The 22,338-nt window shown below is 42.0% G+C and overlaps 1 protein-coding gene across 6 annotated transcripts in view; it reads left to right on the top strand.

Moving 5' to 3' along the window:
• Positions 1-22,338, top strand: part of celf5a (cugbp, Elav-like family member 5a) — a 194,153-nt gene that overhangs the window by 131,334 nt on the left and 40,481 nt on the right. For 5 of the 6 annotated variants that reach the window (XM_006790373.3, XM_006790375.3, XM_006790374.3 and 2 more), the window contains exons 4-5: positions 18,902-19,030; positions 21,236-21,315. In XM_006790373.3, coding sequence (XP_006790436.1) covers positions 18,902-19,030; positions 21,236-21,315 — 209 coding nt within the window. The remainder of the gene's footprint in view (positions 1-18,901; positions 19,031-21,235; positions 21,316-22,338) is intronic. The other variant, XM_035907524.2, reaches the window with a different exon arrangement.

Below are 22,338 nucleotides of genomic sequence, written 5' to 3' on the forward strand. Positions count from 1 at the left end.
AATGCAACCACAACTGTGCTAAACATTTATATGACAAATGCTACGCCACGTTTATATTTGATTTGTTAGTTTGACAGTATCCGATGGTAAAATTCATGTCGTATCCTATCAAATTTAACCTCCGTTTATTCAACCTGGCGTCGGGATGCGCCAAGTCATATCTCATTTTATCATTACTCATTTTTGCTTTTCACCTGTCATGCCTTGAACACAAACCCCTAACCTTTTTGTGTTTAATGTCAATCTGCAAAATAACAGCTTAAAATGCGCAGACTTCCTATAAAATCTGCCCCGAGTTGCACGCTCTTTATATCCAGTCCCATGATGTCAAACGCGTTTACATCCTCGCAAGACTAACACTGGATAAAAGAGACCTGGAATGCTTAGAAACTTGTAGTGCATCACTGGGCCGCACCATCAAATACACAACTAGAAGTTTGATCTTTCAAAGGTGAGAGGCAGAACATAGTCTGGATGCCTTTCCCCTGGCTGACTTGCTTTAGCTGTTGTGAGCGTTACCGATCAACACCTTAGGAAAGCAATCATCAGAACTATTATGCACAGTTATTTTTCCATCTTACCTCTGATAGGAGAGCACGGAAGCCCATGCCCACAGCTGTCTGGTAGATGGTGCTTTGCTTGAACAGAAAACCAAGCTATTTACAGTGAATACAGCGGCCTTAGAAGTAGTTCCTAGCCTCAGGGTGCAAAATACTTGAAAATAAGCTCCTGGTCTCTTTGATGTGTGTGTCTGCACCAAATATAAAGGCACTTCAAGCGGTACTGCCTTTGAGCCAAGGACAAGCCTAAATTGTCTGTTGGAGCTGGAGATGGGCGAGGTGGGGAATAGGGTTAAGTAAAAATCAAGAAATATTATTATTTTTCTGATAGTTGCATTACCATGGTGTATATTTCATACACTTCTTCTTAGGCCTAATCCCGGTGGCATTTTTTTGAAGATAACTATCAAGGATATCTGGAGCACAACAAGTTTATTGTTCATCTACTGATGAGTGAAGACAATAGTCTTGGGAGGCGCTACTGATGAGAAGATGAGTTTTCATATAGTGGGGACAAAACATCTCTGTGCAGCACTCGGTCCTGTTTAACAGCTCTAATGTGATAGAAGGAAACTGTTCTGCAGCAAATTAAGTGAGTGGTTTATAACATCATGCCTCTTCGCAGCTTTTTCATTTTGTATCGCCGCTGCATTAAAGGCTCTGTTCTGCATGATAATCTGCTGTTGTTGTTGCTGCTCAACAGTTATTTGTCACAGCAGATAAGGCATCTCAGAGCCCAAACGCCGATTGCATGAATCGGAGCTCGGAAATTACCAACCAGAGAGAGCAGAACATAGGCAACTACAGACTTTGGCAATATACACAAATTGATGCAAGAGATATGCAATGATTGTGCATTGAATTACAAGTTTAGGGCACAAAAACAAAAGTGAGTAAGGCTGAACAAATGGAGCACTCATTTACACCAGAACACATTAGCGCCATTGCTACTCTGCATGGTTCCAGGGAAACTGTGAACTGGTAAGGAAGAAATATGTGATGGTATAGTGTATTGGGGGGGGGGGGGGGGGGGGGGGGGGGGGGAAGAAAAGATTTCCACAATTTTATCCAGTAGGCATGGTAGGACTTGTGCAGCACACTGCAGAGAGTCCCAGGAGGTCTGAATGGCACACAACATCTGAAAAGACCTCAATTTTGAAATAGGATGGTTACTAAACTGCTGTAACCATGGCTTTTCAGGGTTTCTTTTGCCTCAGCAAAGGCAGATGAAAAATAACATTTCACAATCTCTGGACCTTGAAAGCTTCCTTTGCTCCAAAAGGAAGAGGAAAAGAACATTTTCAGACATTCATGCTTAAACAGTTATGTGGCTTTTTATTCTGGCCAGTCAGTCGGCGTCCTCTGTTTTCTTTCAAATACAAGAAAGGTCTCTATCTCTCAGTGTTTCCATATTTTGACAAGAATAAGCAGCAAAATAAAGACCTTTGGAACTTGATTGATTTACATGGCCAGGTCGGAGTTCAGACACGAGTGTAGTGTAATGTGTTTATTTCATCTGTGGCCGGTACAACGAGTTTCATGAACTATTCCCAATTCATTTGATTGAATTTTTCTTTATAACATACTCTTGTTTTTGACTAGATACACTGTTTCTGCTTGTTGCTGCACTTAGCCACTAAACTGTTACACTCATAGGTGCACCTGTTAATATGGTGTGTTCTGTACAATATGTAGCTCGGTGTAAATATAAATAAAGTATAGTTCCTTAATATTTCGTCACTTAAAGTGGATTTTAGAAGTGTGGTTCTATTGCGCAGAGATATCCACGCAGTCAATTTATAATCCCCACTTTACCTGGGATGCATTTATTTGGACTGTAAGAGGAGGCTGGTCGTTCTTTTGTTGTATTGGCTGTACCCTATATAAACCGAATTATTGAGGTGCACTTCTTGATGTTTGAATTCAGGTGTTTTCAGTCCCCGTTAGCCCAGGTGTGTGAAATCAACACCTAGGCATGTAGTTGGCCTTTCCAAATATTTGTGAAAGAATGGGTCGCTCTAAAGAGCTTATTGAATTCAAGCATGTAATAGGATGCCACCTTTGCAAGCTGCCAGCTGCTCATGGGCGAGTAGCTTCTGTAGGCGTAATGCGTAGGCGGCCCAGTATTTTTAACCATAAAGTGTCTTTTGATTCGTCCGACACACAGAGAAAGTGTGAGCGAGACAAGCGTCATGCTCATTCACTTTCACTGCATAAGCACAACACAAATTATGCAACAAAGAACATTTATATACAGGCCATTGTATGGCCTGTATATAAATGATGGATGCTACCACTGTCACCCTTTGGTTCATGAATTTGCATTTTAAACCCTCAGCTTTAGCATTCTAACCACAGTCGTCTTGGGTGATAGGATGATCTTCTGAATGACTTCTGTAAAACTGCACTTCTTTAGCAACCATCTGCTGGCTAGATGACTGATTTCTGGTTTAAGGCACTTCCACAGTGACTTGAAATTTCAACTATATATTCGTTTTCTTTTATACAGTCTGTGTGCCAATGCAAAAAGTCGTTACTTTTTCTGACACGCCTTAAAGCTTACTTCCGAGTTAGAGAGTAGTGTTTCTGAAGGTCTGTTCTCTCATTCAAGTCAGCAGATGTGATGTTCAGCCAGTCCCAGTAGGCGAGGTCTCCATCACCGGCTGCCATGGAGACGGTACTTTTCTCTCCCTCTCGTTCCTCTATTATCCCTGCGTCTTTGATGTCTATAGAGTGAAGTTAGGGCTGTAATTCTGGTCCGGATTTCTTGTCTAAGCCTCCTGTGTTCAAAGGAGGCACCTGAATTAATCCCAGGTAACACCTCTGATCAAGGATTTAATTTAGGCCTGCAAAGGGTGCACACAGCACAATCCTGCAGGCCACATTGTTGTGTTGACGACACGGGTGATGGATGGGTTTTGCCTTAGGCGGAGGGAAAGGTAAATATCTCTCACTTTGCTCCCTTTTCACATGAGTGTGACAAGAAGTATTAGGGAATCGCTGTCTGTTTTTTTTTTTTTTTTTTTATTGACATTTGTGCTAATTCCCTCTGCCGCTGAATCCTCCTGATGAAACACTCGAGGTTAATGGTATTTTCTTTGCCTCATCCTGACAAAATATGTACATCTGTGTGCCTAATTTTTCTTGTTTCGATTCGAAACAACGCTGAGCACATTACATTGTAGGAGTTCAAAAGCTGTGATGTAATGGCCACACTTGAAAGCTGGAGAGAGCGCATAGGTTAGCGCCTGCTCCTGCAGACAGCCAAAGTACGAGTATTTTACTCTAGAGAGATTTATTTTTTTCAGCGAGTGATCTTCCAAAACAAAGACGGTCTTTTGCTTTTACGAGAAAAAAGGAGACTATTGCCATCCCTCACTTCAGAATGCTTTACTCCAAGCTGCATTGATTTCTCTTGTACCAGCAGGTCAGCATGAGGAAATTGAATTGGAAATTTTAGAAACACTCCATTATTTCATTTTCTGGCATTTGTACTTTCCTTACCTTCTTTGTATTTTTTTTTTTTTTAGGATTCACCACTGAAACAAATGGGAGAAGCAGTTACTGTGAAGACAGTTAAATGACTGCTCTGACTTTGGCTTTGCTAATAACTCTGTCCTCTGATGCAAAAGGTTATATTCACCCCTGTGGTTTTAGAGCACACTGGTTTGCATTTATGAAAGCCCTCTCCCCTTTTCTCTGCCCTGCCTCTGTGCACATGGGGTTAGTTTTGCTTTTACAAGGAGAACATTGGGTCAAATTTTGTTGGATTGCTTCCTGGGATATTTTACCTTCGGGGAAGGGGCGAGGTACCAGAGCAATAGTGAATTGAGTGAAAGTGGTTTGGAGGAGTCCAGGTAGAAAGAGGCAGACAGGGTTGACATAACACAGTATATTCAATGTTCTGTTAATTTCACACGAGCTTTGACTTCTAACTGGGCTGGTTTGCAATAGAAACCCTGCTCCCCGCCAGCTCTCACTGAAACCAACCATGTAGCTTACCTTAGGATCCATTTTCTTTCTTCCTTTGATATGCGCCATGAAACATGTGCATTGAAGTGACGGGGACACACACTTAACGTCATTTCTCACTTTGGCGCTGAATTGCAAAACGTATTGAAATAGTAATGCAAAAACCTCCATGTAAAATGAATCAACACTCTAGAAGAAGAAATTGGACTTCCTATAGAGAGCTGCTGATTATTAAAAGTGATCATTATATAATATTCTGTCTGGAAGCCCCAGTGTGCCCCAGGTGTTTAGTATGAGATGTCTATGAGGTGTATAAGTAGTGCCTGTTACTGACTGCAAGAGGCTCAGGATTTTTCAACAGCCAATTAAAATGAGTTGTTTTAATGATGCGTGATACCTGTAGCTATATTTACAGGTACTTACAGCGCTGGCAGAAATGTACAGGTGTGGTGAAAAATACTGATCGTGGCACCTGTTAGCAGGTGAGATATATTAGGGAGCGAATGAACATTCTGTCCTCGTGGTTATGTTAGATGAGTTACTGTAGCTCGTTTTGCCCCAAAATTGAATGCTGATTCGGACAGAAAGGTGTCAGACTACAGTTTGTTGTGTATGGGGCTGCATAGCAGCAGAGCAGTCAGGGTGCCAGTCACACTGACCTCTATCCGCCGCCGAAAGTGGCAACAACGGGCACATGAGCATCAAGACAGAAACGTGTTAGTCACGGTTTGAGGTGCACAAAAATAAGTTGGACTCGGCCTCCAAATTTCCCAGATCTCAATCCAGTCGAGCGTCTGTGGGATGTGCTGGACAAACAAGTTCCGATACATGGAACCTCACAACTTACAAGATTTAAAGGATGTGTCGCTAACATGTTGGCGCAGATAACACAGCACAGCTTAAGAGGTCGAGTTACCCATGCCTCGATAGGTCAGAGCTGTTTTGGCACTAAGAGGAGGACGAATACAACATTGGGCAGGTCGTCAAAATGTTTTGCTATTAGATGAGAGTTGGCAGATATATTTTGCCCACCGTTATTTACATCGAGATGGTAACATCGACGAGAGAAAAAGGAGAAATGAATATTGTGGGTTACTGAAACAAGACAAACAGCAACTGTAAAGCAAAATCAGTCGTCCCTGTGTTGTTCAGGTGCAAACAATGCATGAATAGATTTGAGCTATTATTATTTTGGGTGTGGTAGTTAAAATCATTTTAAAACAGAGTTTGGAAAGAACAGTGTCCTTGTTGTCCGCGGACATTTTAAACTTGTTTATATTTTTCTCTTTGTCCTTCTCTGATGATTTGTGCTTTTAAAACATGTTTTCTGCTTTAAAAACCTATCGTGTCCACTAAGATTGTGTTCATGATATATGGTTGAACAAAATAGCATGCTGTCTCTTGCATTTTTCACTGGGCTACCAGATTAATCAGAAAAGCATTTCATAAGTGAATAACGGGATGCAGTGAAATGCTTGTTCAATGTCAAATAAACCTAAAATACTGTTTTTCACACTTCAATATTGACCTCACATTCATTTTTTAAAAACTGCTTGCTTTGTTATTTAGTCATATCATTTATGATAAATGGGAAAAAATGAACTGTACATTTGAAATTGCATTAAATACGTTACTGTACGTCCTCATTCAGTGTTTGTCTCTGACCGGGTTTTGACAGGGTTTCTCTGTTTAGCCATTTATATCGTGGTGAGCTGAGCCCAGTATCGTAGCAACAGTAACTATGGGAATAGAAACCTGCGGAGAGGTCAATGCGATGGTCTCCACTTGGCCTCTTTGTACAAAGACTCACACATTGATTCTTCTAATTCACAACATCTATAACCGCATCCGCCACACAACATCCACCTCCACAAACAAACCAGAAAAAATATTTAGTGCCTTCATTTTTTTTTTTTATTTACTCTGCAGCTATATCAACGTATTAGCAGGGAGACAAAAATATTTATCTTTAATTTCAGTGAGGTGATGGCTGAGTCTGTTCCTTCTGTATTTTATTCTCGAATTATTTCTCTGACTCCTCTACCAGACTGTCTCCTTTCTTTCTTTTCCTCACAGCGCAGACTCTCCAGGGATCTGTAATTGACAAGTGTGTACAATAACTAATCAGGAGCAAAGCAACTGTCCTTTAAAATGATGAATTAACTAAACTAATTTCAGATAATCCTTCAATAAACTGGGCGGTGATTGATTTTTGAAATGCAGACGTCCCTCGTCTCTTTTGACTCGCTAACACCCAATCCTCCCAGAACAGGTGGCGTGATTGATAAAGCGCTGATGAAGCACTGAGAGGATTAAAATCAAATTCGAGCTCAACATGTCTGCGTGCCGTCTGACAAGCATGACCTGTCATAACAACACCCAGAACATAACACGTGCGCAGCGACATTACCTTAAGCACGAACCACAATTACTAGCGTGCATAAATGCCCAAGCTACGATGAATTAATTTGAAAGAGCAGGGTTTGGTCTAGTAGGCTCATTCGAGGTGTGTCTTACAAGAGCTTTGCCGATTTACATTCTGTTTCTGTGTTGATACCTAACCTTTCCCCCCTAAAGCTCTATAACTGGGTTTGTCAACATGGGCGTCTTTTGCAGATTAACGTTGTCGTGCAGTTATGCAGTAAAAATGAACACCGTGGGAAAAGATAAAGTTAACCAAAATACCTGTAGTGGAAAATGAATATCCATAGCATAAATACATATGTTGACAAATCACCTTTTTCTTATGTGAGCACGGTTGGACAAGTTGGTTGTCTTCAGATTAATTGAGTTGTTCTGCAGGTGTCTAATTACCAGTGTTTCTCTATCCTTACATCACCTCTACAGTGTGATTAAGGAGACTTGTGAAGGTTGTCTGGGAGAATAGAGAAGAATAGAGCCGAACCGTACTTCTTTGATTATAACCGGCACCAGACTGTGGCATGACAGCTTACAAGGTTTGCAATCAACTAAACTGAAAATGTGTTGGAGGAGTATTTGAGCATCTATTTTATGCTGTGCCGTGCTTTGAAGCAACCTTTTTTAGCAGGAGAAAGGCATTATTACTTATTACATTCTGAATCAATTGTTTGTATATAATTAATATGTTTTATTTTCCTTCCAAACTAATTTTGCACATGAGCACGCTTTTAGAAAAAGTCACCTTGGTTTAGTACTTCGTGCTGCACGGATAAAGCTCTGTGCATTTGCATTTATGGATGGAAATAAAGTTAAAATAGTTTTTCAGCTGCTAACTGCAGTTCTTCACTGTTTCTTTTGCAGAACTAAGTGTAAACCGCTGGTGTTCCAGCTGCAATATCTACAAATATTTCATGTTTGAGGATGCATACGTTTATGTAGTTTCACTTTTAGAGGTGTGTGGTCAGTCAGGGAAGCGGGCACTGTCAGTAGAGGCAACTGGATAAAGAGTGTAAAGATCTTTAGGAGCTTCCTAGTAGACAGCTGTGTACAGGGAGCCTCTGTCCCCCTTTCCCCTCCATGCATTTTTCATCACACACTCCCTTTTTTTTTATACTATTTAGCTTTTCCCTCCCCTCTAAACTTCCATGTGGTACGTGCTGACATGGCATTTCTCAGCCTTGCACACAAAGCCCTCTGGTGCTCAGTGTGCTGGAGTTGGAGTTGGAGCACGTCTGTGTTTGTGTGTATGCTATGTGCTTGTGCACACATACATGCGAAACAGAGGCCTGGGTTGGGGATGTTGTGCTCACTCAGTCTCCCCTGTCTTTCCCATTCTCACACGCTCAAATCACACTATATGTGATCCCCCAGTCCCACAGGCGAAAGAAAAATAGAGGGAGAGAGAGCGCTCTAACGGAAAGTCTATTTAGTAAGTTGGCAGCACCCAAACTACAAAATAGTTGAGACTCCCTGCATAGAAAGGATCTTCTTAAATTATTCTGAGCGGAAATTCAAATTTCATTTTGTTTTGGCCCTAAGCAATGGGCAAAACTGCCTGGGTGAGATCAGTAAAGGTCAGGGGGAATTAAAATGCTTACTGTAAGGTTTGTCAGTAAGAGAGAGAGGAAGCAAAGAAGAGAGAGGGATAGAGGAAAAGGCCATCTGCCTGATAGTTTGGTCTAAGCTGATGAAAAAGAAAAGACAGTCCTTTTCCAAAGTAATGCTGTAACGTACTATCTTGACGGGTTCAAATTTTTTGCACTACCTCAAAAAAAATCCTATTCCAAGATCCACATTCTGCACGCTAAATCGGAAAGTATGGTAGTCTTACAGTTCACTGGTTTCTTAGACAGGGTGTAGGCTTTGCAATTTCCTTTAATACAGGACACTAGATGATTTGCTGTGACAATAAACAAATCCAATAAAACTGATGGATGAAGTATAATAGCAATGCCAACATGTATCTGACATCGGATGAGGAATGCCAGCTTTCCTCTTGATGATTTGCACAACATATAGATGTTTATTTCATTATATATGAAGCAAAATATCCTCGAAATGAAAACAAATGGGCTGTCAGGAAAATTAGGGAGGTAGACAAAGAGAGCTGCCCATTCCAACGAATGTGCAAGCTGAAGAAACACAAATTTACACACATGCACAAGTCTCAGTGTGTGCTTCGAAACATGTGCATATCCACACTCATCTTTCTCAGTTCTGATATCAATCGACCATCCTCCATACCAGCCCCCCCCCCCCCAAAAAAAGGAACATGCCACAACGTTCTAAGATTTGTAATGTCACTCAGCCTCTCACCTGCAACAATAGTGTGTTTTTAGCATGTACGGTCGCTTTTTTTGAGAAAATTGAAATGCCTTTATCCGGGATGGCAGAGAAAATACAAGTGAAAGAGAAAAGCAAGTACATTGTTATATTGTCAAATGCGTATTATTTTTCTCTCCAGTGAAATATCCTTACAAATATGCTGCAAAGAACTCCCTGCTCGGCTGGTGTATGATGTTGTTTCATCCACTAGCATTAGCTTTGATGAAGATGGCGATGCATCTTTCCTTTCTTATAGTTCTGCTCCTTACAAACCTGTAACAATTTTTGTCGTGTTGATAAAACACAAACCGGCGCAGCTTCTTTCTTTTTTTTCAACAGCAAGCAGCTCACGTCAAATTTTTGTGTCAGGAGCCTCCAACGTAAGCTTCGTGCTGTATCTACAGTAATAATCGTGCAGATACCTTCAGTCATCACACACATTTCTCTGCTATAAATGCTCTGCTATAAAAACCTTTGCAGGAGTTCATTAGTACAGTGGTGCAGAGCTCCCCGAAATGATTATTCTTACAAGTAGGGATAAAAAAAAAAAAATCACAAGAATATGAAAGCCTCGTGCACATGCTCGCCTTAGGCCCAAAAAACAGTACGGCTGTCCTGGATTATGAAATGCTTTTGGTGCAATTACATCCTCTAAAAGGTGCAGATTGACCTTCTAGCCAATTAAAAGTGCACCAGCAGAGAGCAGATAAGGCAGCTTAGCTGTCAATGTGACTGACAGTGTTAGGTCCTCCCCCTGCAGTCATATCAGCAGTACAGAGGCTGTGCATACAAAAAACACACGAGAAAAAGTAGGGAAAAGGTTCCCAAAAAAGCACCTCCAAGTTTAGCATCTTGCCTCCTGAAAAATCTGCTCCAGCTAATAATATGGAAACAGTAAAATATAAAAAATATGCCAGTAACGTGCTTTAGAGCTTATGCATTTACTTATGTATTTGCACCCTCGCCTCATACATCATTCCCCCCCCCATCTTATAACTGTTAACACTGCAGTTTGTTTGTTTTTTTCAAGTAAAGAAACGCTCTGCCCCAGACTACAATTTATGGAAACCAAAGTTGCTGGCTGATGTCATTCTGTATAGTCATAGAGCAAATCTGAATCCACTTTCACCGAGGTCTCTGTAGGTCTAGTCAGGTGAGTGCACGAGTGCACCTTATATTCCCCTACAGCTCTCACACTTCTGGCTGGGGAAAGCTGACATGCAGGGTGGCCTGTAAGCCTCTTTTGTCCATGTGCAGCAGAGTCATCTGCCAGCTCAGTTGCTCTTGCAGACAAAGCTTCAGAGAGATAGCCCATATTCTGGTACGTCCTCACTCTCTCTTGAGCTGGAGTTAGGCATGGCCCCTCGCTCTCTCCTCCTAAGCTTCCTTCGGTTCATTTCTCTCTCTCTGGCAAACTCATGTGCCCATTTTCCCATCATTTCTATTCACTTTTACTTGCTTTACTGTGTTGCTCTCTAAGATATTCGTTCGGATTTGCGTTACTGCGAAAATTGAGCAAGCACTTTGGCGACAGTGGGAAGGAAAAACTCCCTTTTAACAGGAACAAACCCTCCGGCAGAACCAGGCTCAGGGAGGGGCACCCATCTGCCGTGACTGGTTGGGGTGAGAGGTCTAGAAGTCAGAGGATACTGATATGACACATCGTAGGGGGGATTGTGGAGCTTGGTTTGATTCAATGTATGGTGAAGTCCTTAGTCACCTCTTTATGAAGTCCATTTTTTCTCTCCATATAAGACAAAGTGAATTAATTGAAAATAAGCATTATCTTGGCTGGCTAATGAGTTACCTTCATGGCAACTCATTAGCCAGCCAAGATAATCACAGGGTAATGTGAGAGAAGGAAAAGACATGGAGATACTGAGGCAAAAGGGGCCAAAAATGGGACCAGAGAGAAAGAAAAATAACGTCCGGGAGATGATTGAATCTGTAAGCTGAGAACAACTCTACTGTAAGGAAGAGGTAGGAAAGAGAGAAAAACTATGTGAAGGGGTGGTGGGGAGGAGGCTGGGCGAGGGGGCTGGCCATGGGGGTGTGTCCACCGTTACCCTCATGAATCAGTGTCAGTGGAGCGATGAGAAAATAATTAAGAAACAGGCTAGCGCTGTGTTGAATACTGCCAAAGGTAAAAGGCCTTCTACTGTATAGAAATACAATCTGGACGGGAAAGAAGAATGGCAATAAATGGGATAGAAGAAAATGTGGGAGAAAAAAATCCATAATATAACGGATGCCAAAATGCCCTTCAGATGGCATTATGAAGGGAGAGAATATAAATAGCAGAGCCATATTGTAAATGTTTATATACAGTAGCTACGTAGGCAAGTTGCACAGCAGTTTCAGGATTTATGACCAGCGCCTTAATGCACTGAAGTCGACACAAAGCTGTGAGTAATATTTCACATTTGTTATCATATTGAGTGTAAATTTGCTGAGACGTATATGGCGGCGATAAAATATTTTAAGCAATTTCTGCTTCTATTCTTCTCCTTTCAGCTGCTCTCCTCTGAGGTGGGAGTGTAGGCTGTCAACTGGATGAGCTGACTGTAACTGTACCGAAAGCAAGAGCACACAAAACAACCGTGCGCGCCAACATTCACACTTACACACCTCAGAGGTCTTAGATGGAACGTTTAGAGGAGGGAGAACCAATTCGGGGGCCTGTAATTGTATGTTCGAGGCTTCCAGCGGGGGCCAAGATGCTGCTGGGATCCCCCAGCCAGCAGCACCGAACAAAGCAGCCATTAGATCGCATTAATGCGTACAATCTTTGCTGTGTGTGCATTTTATGTGTTTATATGCGCGTACAAACATGTGTGAGCATGTGTAGATTCACGGGTGAGTCTTTTAGGTGTCATATATACTATCCATCATTATTTCTGCCAGCGCACACAAAGAATTCATGATCACTAGTTTCCAAATCCCCTCAGAAATGGAGAAGACTCGATTGGTGTGTGGGGGACATGTTTGTGGCATATAGAAGCTCTCTTTTCTTATGAGGCTGCTGTTTGGTAGCACATTACCGTTTGATCTTAAGCTCTTTGGCCCGATTAAAACGCTATAGGGCTTGTGATGCAACGCTTACCAACCGCAGCCTCCTACTTATTGCGATCGTGTTTGTTTGTACAGTGTTTTTGGCTCTCGGTGTATACGATACATGGACCATGCATAGTAAATGTTTCTTTTAGTGTGCCTGTTGATGTAGTTGCTGTTCTGTGCGTGCGAGTGTCTGTGTGTTTAGATAATTGCATACTTTGTGTGTTGCTTCCCGCATGTTCGCAGCGTATACCTATATGTATCTTAAAGCGGTGAAGCGGAATCTGTCCCAGAGGAGTGCTTACTGAGGGATGCACTGTTTCTGAAGAATTACTATCAAGGCCTTGTGTGCACCGCTGTATGGCATTTTTACTGATGGGTTTTACGGGCTGCGGCTGCCGATGACAAGCCTCGACACCAACATGATGACACTGTGACATGAAGTCAAGCCATTGTCACCACAGGCGCTGCAAGAGTTAGAGAAGCAGGTCTGTAGCGCCTGTTAAAGCTAACGTGTCAAAAATGAATTGTAGACCTAATGTATGGTTGACGGTGCTGTAGACTGTAGAGCATCAAAATAAAATACAGCGTGTTTAGCATTCATAAACAATTAAATTCAGTCAGTAAATCTAGTTTTCATTCTTCATGCAGTCATATGAGGTTCAACAATGTGTTGAATTTGCACATCAGCGAGCTCCAGGTTTGATGGCTTTTTGGTTGGATCTACACTATTGTTTTCTTTGCTGTGCTGTTTCCAAGCAACATCTGAAGTTGTAAGGGAAAAAGCGCTAATAAGCTACCTCATTAGGGCGGGCGCATGGTAGGCCTTACGGTTTGTGCTGTCAACTCAGTGGGTTAGCATGCAAACTTCAAAAGACAGCTGCACACACACAGGAGTGCTAATTTAGTTTAGAAATTGGTAAACAAACTATTCCATCAACCCATATTTCTTCCTTAGTTAAAGGTGTGCTGGTGGAACCTGCTAACTGGGTTGTGTGTGATGTGGCTCCAACATTATGACAAAATGTGTCCATCCTCTCTGTGGCATTAATGCAGCACATAAAAGACTCATTATTCAGACGTTAATTTGGCAGGGTTTTCTCACCTCGAGGCCGAGCCAAACCTCAGGCTCGCTGCCTTATTGGTCTCCATTCTTATCAGTGGTCCTTGCTATACCCAGGGTAGGAGGGATGCCCTCAGCACACCTATACACAAGAGTGCACACGTGCTGTACTTGCACACATCCATGCACGCATCTCATTAATGCAAACACAACCCTAGTTAGAGCCCTATATGTAATAAATTGGATTCAATTCCACTGGCTAAGAACTGTGATCTCTTAGGGTTAATTAATTTCATTCCATTCAGTCTGTGTTTTTTATGCTTGAACACATGCTGACACTGTTATTGTGTGGCATCCTGCTCACTGGAGAAGTATAATAGGCTTGTGAAGGAGGGAGAGTGTTTGGTATTCCTGCTACAGGGTGATTTTGGTTCTTTCTTTCTTCTGACAAGGAAGTATGCTACAGTAGCTAACTCTAATATGGTAGATCCTTCCCCTTCATAGCCTCTCCCTGGCTCTTATCTTCCCCTTCAAATGAGAAAACCTGGATGGCTTCTCAGGGCCCCTGTTTCTGCCTGGATGCTATCTCATTTGGTTTTAATATATTTATCCATTCATTATTGTTCCCTTTTATCAGCCTGCTAATATTGTTCATAATTTGTCCTTATCTGCAAGCCTGACAGTCAAATTTACACTCGGGCTCAGCAGACAGATGGAGAAATGACCCTTTTCCAACCCCTCCTTCCCCAACTCCTCTGCTCCTTTCATTCATCTCCTCCTCTCCAAACTCCAATGAAACATGACTGACAGCCCGCTGTATAAGTAGTTGTCATAGCAACCTCCCCATCCTTACGACAAGTACTTTTTCTCTATAGCGCACGCTCTCCCTCTGTCACAATATCTCTCACTCCCTCCATAACTACTGCCTTTCCGCTGCAAATAATTGAGAAAGAGACAGTTAGAAAAGGGAAATTTGAAAACAAGGGAGCGCCTAAAGCTGTTGGTATGCTTTCCCTCCTCCCTTCACTCCCATTTCCATCCCATTCCCTTCCTGTCTCACGTCCCTTTGCTTCCTTCATCCTACCCGCCGCTGACAATGATTTACCCACTCCAATGGTTTACCTCTTTCATCCATCCTGGCTTATCAAGGACTACAGGACTGTATGCACAGCAACTTACAGTATGGGCTCATCACTCTCACTCTCCCACACATTTACTCTCTCCCTCTCTCTGCATCTCTTCTTCCCCGGCTTCTCTCTTTTTTTCTTTTCATCTTGTTGCTCCAAAAACTCCCATTCTGCCCCATTGCTATTCACAAAGTCTCAATCCACTGTCAAATTCTTGCATAGTAATGTAGCGTAATCATCAAACGCAGCGCAATAAGTCTACAGTATATTAGACTGTGCTGGAGATGTGGTGTATTTTTGTTTATTGTGAGGAGGAGATTTTTTTTTAAAAAAACTTCCAGTGGAAACAAAGAGAAGAAAGTATTGTGCTTTTGAACTTGAGAACACATGCATGAGAAAGGGATTACTGCGCTATTGTTTGTCATGCACGTAGTTTTAATGGTTAGGCAACAGCATGAAAAATTGAGATATGAAATATTACTGATTTAATTTGCTTTAGTGCTGTTAACTCTAAGAGTTCATGCAGGGCCAACATGCTTAGTCTGAAAAGTTTATATTGATTAGAGCAGCTTCAAATAGACCTATAAATCTTATAGGAAATCAATATTTATAACGAGACAGCACACTGCCAATTCATTATTCTGGAGTTTAATTTCCAATGCATTTATTCCAAACAAGCATCTGTTTAGTAACTCAGAGTAAATTAAACATGATGGGGAGGTGAATATCAGGACATCAGTGGTGTGTCACTGAAGTTGAATACAGTACTCTGCTACAGTGAGCTGTAAATGCATCTTAATGCCAGCATGCAGTACAGTTTTCACAGTGAACTTGCTGGTTGTTATTGGACCCCCGAATTCTTTAGGTGATGATATTTCTTCTTAATAACTACAGGACCCGCAGAGTCTCTCTAATTTAATATGATATTCAACTTGACTAGGTTGCATTATGATGTAAGGAGACCACAATACAACTATTTTACTCAGTTTTTCTGTGTTAAACTGCACAGTTGGAGCAATTTGCTAGCCTCGAACAGCTATTGCTAAGGCATGTGTTTTTAAAGGTAGTGAAAGAGGAATGCTAGTTGCTAGCAGTTTTAGCCTTTTGCATTGTTTTACGGTCGTATGTGACCTAATATTCAGTTAAAACAGTACTCAGTCAGATACAGTCCACTTACAAGTAGCATTACCTGAGAAAGCTATTAAAAGCTGTCACTGAATCACAAATTGAATTTAGTTTCTTTCAGATAAAGGATACACAGAGGTGCTCCTGAATTACTGTGACAACTGAAATCAACTGAACATGGTCCAGGAAGTACTGGACCAGATGCATAAAGGTCTGCGCAAAAACGGCTACTATTTTATGTATGCACAAAGGCAGAAGCATAAATACACATTCCTCTTATTAGACTTATGAAAGCATGCATAAGCATGGCACTCTTCTGAATCTCATCTTTAGCCATGAATTGGTAGATCGCTGTTTCTGTCACAAGCTTTTTTTTTACACTAAATATGAAAGAAAGATACTCTCCAGAAGAAATGGAGAAAGGGAAAAATTGAGTATTTCATCGTATTAGTTCGGGATTTATGAAAGAAGAGCATACAAAAAAACAAACAGTAAAGGAAAGAAGTAACAGAGGCTCTGCCAATTTATATCCATGTGTCCAGATTCTTTAAAAGATCCAGATTCAGAATCGGTGTAATGAAACAAGGTATTGACGAAACCAAAGGAAAAGACAACCTTCCCCCCCCTCTGTTTAAATCAGTATCATTCACACAAACAGACATATGTATATAGCTTTGCACTGCAGTGAAAATGCAGATTATTTGTAATATGTGCTGCAGCTTGTAACACAGCAGTGATTAAACAAGAGATAAGTATTAACTACACTTGCAGCTAGCAGCGGCTTTGCAATTAGCAGCAGCCTTGGGTGCTGTGAGAGTTTTGTAGCGCAGTTAGCGGATGGAAGTTAGCAGCAATAGCAGTCGGCAGCACTCAGGCGGGTTAAGGTGATTACCGAGAAAATGTCAATACTCTGTAGTTACAAGATAGTTAACAGTGGGGCATGCACTCATGTGTATACTGTGCGTGTGGTCATGGGGGGAGAGCTGTTATCTCTAATCCGTTGTATCAGGGGACGCAAGGGTATCCTTGTTTCTGCGTCTAATTTTTTTCTCCCTCCCTTTGTCCCTCATTTGTTCGTTTTTTTTCTCCTCCCCTGTCAGATATCTGTAAATGACTGTAGGTGTTTTCACTCTGTTTGTGTCTGTTTGCACACCGCCTGTGCTGCAGCGTTGTAGATAAATGAGATAATGTTTCTATTGGCAATGAACACAAGACCTGAATTCCCAAGGGAGCGTTTTAGTTGAGAGCAGCCAGAGCAGAATCCTAGACAGTGGAACAGATCTACTAGATGATCTGTTTTCATGCATTGTTAGCTTGTTTTCAAAGCACATTTATGTTCCACAACATGTACTCCATCTCTTTCTCCCTCGCAGCTGCAGATTAGGAACTTCTGCTAAATACAAAAGAAGCAGATACTCTGCAGTCGCCATCTGCACATGTCTCCATACCTCTGTCACACATAATGCAAAAATAAATTAGAATAAACACAACTTTAAAAGACAATAACACTGTGAGCCTTTTGTGTAATTCACTGTGAACTGATATTGTGATACAGTAAAGAATGAAAGGCACAGAACTGTTAAAAGGTTCTGCACTGGTACTTTTCAGACCCACATAAGCTACTACCTACAGCCAAAGTAGGTACAGTAGGAGCTCAGATGGCCTCCTCTCTGTCACAGGACCGTATGTAAGATTTGGTCTGACGGCATTCAGGGAAATATGTGCAGTCCAGCCCCATCCCCCACTCTTGACTCATCTCGCTGATCCAACCTCAGAATTTATATTCTCCCTCCAGCAAAAGGAAGGACCATCTTGGCCTTTCATTTTCCAGTTCAGGGCTTTTCTTTTTTTGCAGATAAATGCTCTCCAATCCACCCTGACAGATGTCACATTGCATCACTTCCATTTTGATACATAGCCTCTGATCCTGCCACTTGCAATAAGGAGCCAGCACCAGGGATGCCCCTCCCTAGACAACGCTCTGACACGGGTGATTATTTTAAAGGTGCATCATTGGGGTTGCTGAGCGCTGAAACCGAAGCTGGGCGCCACGTCCACACACACTCTCTGCCGTGCTCGCTGCAGGAATGTGGGTATCGGCTCGGCTCAGGGTCAGAGAGCAGCAACGGCACGACACAATCGATAGCCGTCGCAGGTCACCCCGACACCGGGCAATACCCCTGGCGGCGATTTTTTTTGCTGCTCTCGAGCTGCTAGTCCTGCCTCTCACTCAGTCTCCTGTCATGGCACAGGTCAGTGTTGGAGAAACAATCTGTATAAAAGGAAGATTTTAGAGCTTCTGCTGCCAACTGAGACATGCTGCACTGTGGCATTAATCATGGAAGGCCAGAGTACATCAGTAAACACAGCGTGTCAGGTCAAGGTAAAGATCAGATCCCAAAGCATTTAACAGGACTCGGTGGCGTACGGGCTATCTGTTGAAAAGTCAGCGTTATTCATGGCGTGTCTCCCAGCCTTCGTTGCTCACTGGAGAGACACGCCATTGTTCACTGAAGAGCACACTGAAATATTTCTCTGGCTGCACAAAAAACACTGGATCAGCAGCAATTAGTAGAGTAAGAGAGAGATAAAGGGAGGAAGGGAGGGAGGCGGGCAGTTGAAAAAGAATGAGGGGAAAAATGTAGAATCAGCGAGAGAATAAGAACGCAGGAAAGAGATAGATGAATAAAGGGGAAGGAGAAAGAGTGAGTAAAAGAAAGAGAAAGAGGGAGAGAACTGGAGCTTTCAGCCAGTACAGTGTGGTGTGTAGGAGGTTAGAGCTGCCTGGAGCCCCTTCCTGCTTTTAAAAGGACCAAAGACTCTCTCATTGTCTTGGGTCTCTGTGGCTGCGTGTGTGAGCATGTGAGAAACCTCTTCATTAGTCTACCATTTCCCTCCTTTCTTCTTTCCAGCCCCTGACCACTCACTTACCCCCTGCTGCTATAGTATATGTGCCCACATGGGACTAAACCCACTTATAGTGGAGATTTAAAATGATCAGTCTGGGAAAAGAGATAATACAATGTGACTCGAGGCCAACCTGCACTAAATAAACTAGACAGTTACTTTACTGTACCGAGGCTCTGCGAAAGTGTCTTTGTTCCTGCGGAAAATGAGACTTCCCTTTTAAATTGCTGTCTGTGTTCCACCAACGGTGACTCTACTGTACATTTCACTATTGTATGCTCTTAAATTGGTTTCATAATTGAGGTCAAAGTTGTAATGTAATCTTTTGACTCTTGTTTTTGTTCCAGAAGACAGGAAGTTGTTTGTTGGGATGCTGAACAAACAACAGACCGAGGAGGATGTCTACCGCCTCTTCGAGCCTTACGGAGTCATCGAAGAGTGCACGGTCCTAAGAGGTCCTGACGGAAACAGCAAAGGTAAGAGCCGTGATACAGCTGACAGCATTATTTAGGTCACTGACAAAGGAGTGACAGTGCATCCGAGTGTGTGTGTCAGCTGCGGTGTCTCAAATCTGTGCGGCACATCCATCAGATATAGGTCAAGTAGCCCGACTGGTTAATTGATGTCAAAAATTTAACGTTATGTTGTTTGGGACACGGGATTGTCAAAGTCTAATAGTTTCTAAAAGATGCCATATCTAAATTTATCGTTACTCTAATTAGGATAATGTTTTTGCTTTTAGTCTTGCTACTAGTCCTGGAAAACCCAGCTCTCTCACCACATGTGATATCTTGCTGTGATCCCACCAAATTCAGCAATGATTTTAAAATTACCCTGTTGACTTTGCAAACGCTTTTTCAGTATTTACCTGAATTTCCTGCATAACAAAATCCCAGTCATTATCCTGCTGCTGTCTATTGTTTTGAATGTACCGCTGGACTTTACGCAGGTACTGAAGTGTTGATATCCCGAAGCCCTTTCTGAGATAGCCATGCAACAAAGAGCAAAGAGACCAGTGGTTTTTCATGTCTCTAAAGCCTATTCCCCAGCCGGCGCTTATGGAAATCGTTATGGAATTATATCTCAAAGGGTTTGAAGAACATTCTGACTCTGCAGTACGCTGGAGGAGGAGAAAAGAAAGACGGATGTCAAAACGATTCAAGTGTCCCCACTGTGGGGATGGGAACGAGTTGCATTCTTCTTTGTGGCTGTGCAGTATTTATGCTCCATCTAAGTTAACTGTCAACACTCAAGTCATTATCCCCCATTACATCATCACAATTCTTTTTTTCTGGTAATGGCTGAGAGTATCATTTGAAAGTATTTTTATAGTAATAATTAGTAGTAGTAGTAGCAGTAGCAGTACTAGTAGTATAATTATATCATATCTGCCTGGCCTAAACAAGTGAAAAAAAAATTCATCACCATGTTGCATCTTAAAGTCCTGTGATACAAAATGACATGTAGAGAATATTTTATGCTTCCTTACCGCTTCACACGTTCAGTTTTTTTTTAGTTTATTTAAAAAGGTGCAGGAAGTGTTAAATGCATAATTACACTGATGTATGGTTTGTACTACTGTGGCAAAATCCTTGTCCAGGTCATCGCGAGCTCTAGCCCTGTTCTATTCCTATCTCAATAGGGGGCAGTGCTTTGACAGCTGAATGGGCAGCGTGATAGGCTGGTGTCCATAGGCGTAAGCCCATTAACAGAGGAAGAATGGCAGGGTGACTGGGTCAAGCAGAGAAGATGATAAGGAGACTGACAGTATGACAGATTAAATAATTTTAAAAAAGGAAACTTAACATGAAAAAATTAAATTAGGTGAGATGGGGTGTAATTATAAAAGGACACGGTGGCTCAGTGGATAGTCCTGCTAGCTCAGACAACAGACCCAGATTTAGTCCGCATGTGTTTCTGTGTCAGTCGCTGGGCATCTTTATTCGCTCTAGCTTTCTCACGTTTTAATAAACTGAGCTCAGAGACCTACAAGAGCAGTCGGTTGGACAGTTACTGCAAGTTTCACAGAGAATGCATTTTTTCTTTTGTCTTGAATTAGATGGTGATGCATCTTTTAGTTTCTGCCCCTTCAATCATTTCTACTAAGGGTACTTTCTTGGTTGATTTTGAAAGAAAAATGTATCATAGCCAGACCCTAAAGAGAGAAAATCATAGTTCTTTAAGGACAGTGCAGCAAAGAGGTTTGATTGTTTCGGGCCTTGTTCAAATCAGAAGAAGTGATCAGAACATCTTGTCGTAGAAACAATTAATTGTTCTGAGAGCCTAGATGGTTTGCTAGTTACGTTTAGCCAGTTTAGCTCGTGTTTAATATGCACAGACAGGCATGTGGTGCTAAATAGCATGCTTTTCTGCTTCATCAGTGCAATCTCTTGCCTGCAGCTTCTGCCTGCTTGTCTGCCTGCCTAATGCCTGGAGTTGGGCAGCCTGCTGTGCAATGAGAGGCTCTCACTGCACAGCGATTTCTGTGGTGTCAAATATAATTCGACTATTATTATTAATTTATTAATATGATGTACACTGTTAAAGGCTCACTTGAGTGAACACTGTACAGGATATACAATATATTTCTCTCTATATTAATATATACATGTGTAAATGTACTTCTTTGTATGTCTGTGTGTGTTTACCTGTGTGCGGTGTGCATCTGCTCTTTCTTCCAGGTTGCGCCTTCGTTAAGTTCTCCACACACACCGAGGCTCAGTCTGCAATCAGCGCGCTCCACGGCAGCCAGACTATGCCAGTGAGTACAGCTGTCTCCCTCATATAAAAGCACAGAAACCCACTCAGGCCACAAAGCATCTGTAACATCCACAACACTTCAATAGCTGCAGTCCACGCGTCTTGCTTTGGAGCTGTAAATTCTCAGCTTCGACGTTTGAATCAACTGAATCCGTCTTTATAAATATGGCAGATTTTTAAAAAAAGATCCAAAAACAAATATTCTGCTGTCTTTGTAATTAACACGGTGCTTGAAAAAAAAATCCTAATCTGATTTCCAGATAAAACTGTTTAGAGTGATAATTGAATTTTGGATGAGTCATCAATCAGTAGTTCTGTTTGCATAATCAGTGGATAGAACCCCAGTGTGAGATTACATTAGCTCCTTATGTAAGCACACTGTGTCCTCTGAATTCTCTCCGCACTAGCTTTACCGCGAGCACAAAAAGCTGTACTGCTCATTTGTATGTGTCTCGTGTTTAAGCAGGGTCCCTGTATACCTGATTGTGTCAAAATAAAAGCTACTTACTCTGCACTTCAAACCTGAATAGAGTTATTCTCCATGACATTCGGCGAGCGGACAGAGAGTCATGACTTGTTTTATACAGTAGCCTGAAGTACACTTTGCTTTCATCCTCGTTTTTGTTTCGGCAGCTCTCGTCTCAGAAAGGCTGGGACAGTGAACTCCCTCCCACCCTATCTCACAGGTGTTGTGTTTCACTGTATGATTTCATTATTAATGGTTGCCAATGTGTGGCTCGAGAGAGAGGAGCAGAGAGAACCACTTGAAGCCAGCTGTGCCATTTTGGCGCAACCTCTGAGTCAATCTAAGTGCAAATGACTGCAGGTCATGAGGAAAGACTCTGGATGTCCATTTTCCATAGATACCCTCCTTCTGTGTTGCTCCATTCCCCTATCTCTGCTACCTCTCTGCCCTCGCTCGTCTCTCTTTGGCAGCCTCTCGGGATATTAGGCAATAGACTTGTTTACTCCACCTTTCACCACATTGGCTGCTGAATTATTCATCCAACTATAAGCAGGGTGC

Source organism: Neolamprologus brichardi, chromosome 23 (assembly GCF_056152115.1).
Source record: "Neolamprologus brichardi isolate AB-2024 chromosome 23, ASM5615211v1, whole genome shotgun sequence".
Taxonomy (NCBI): domain Eukaryota; kingdom Metazoa; phylum Chordata; class Actinopteri; order Cichliformes; family Cichlidae; genus Neolamprologus; species Neolamprologus brichardi.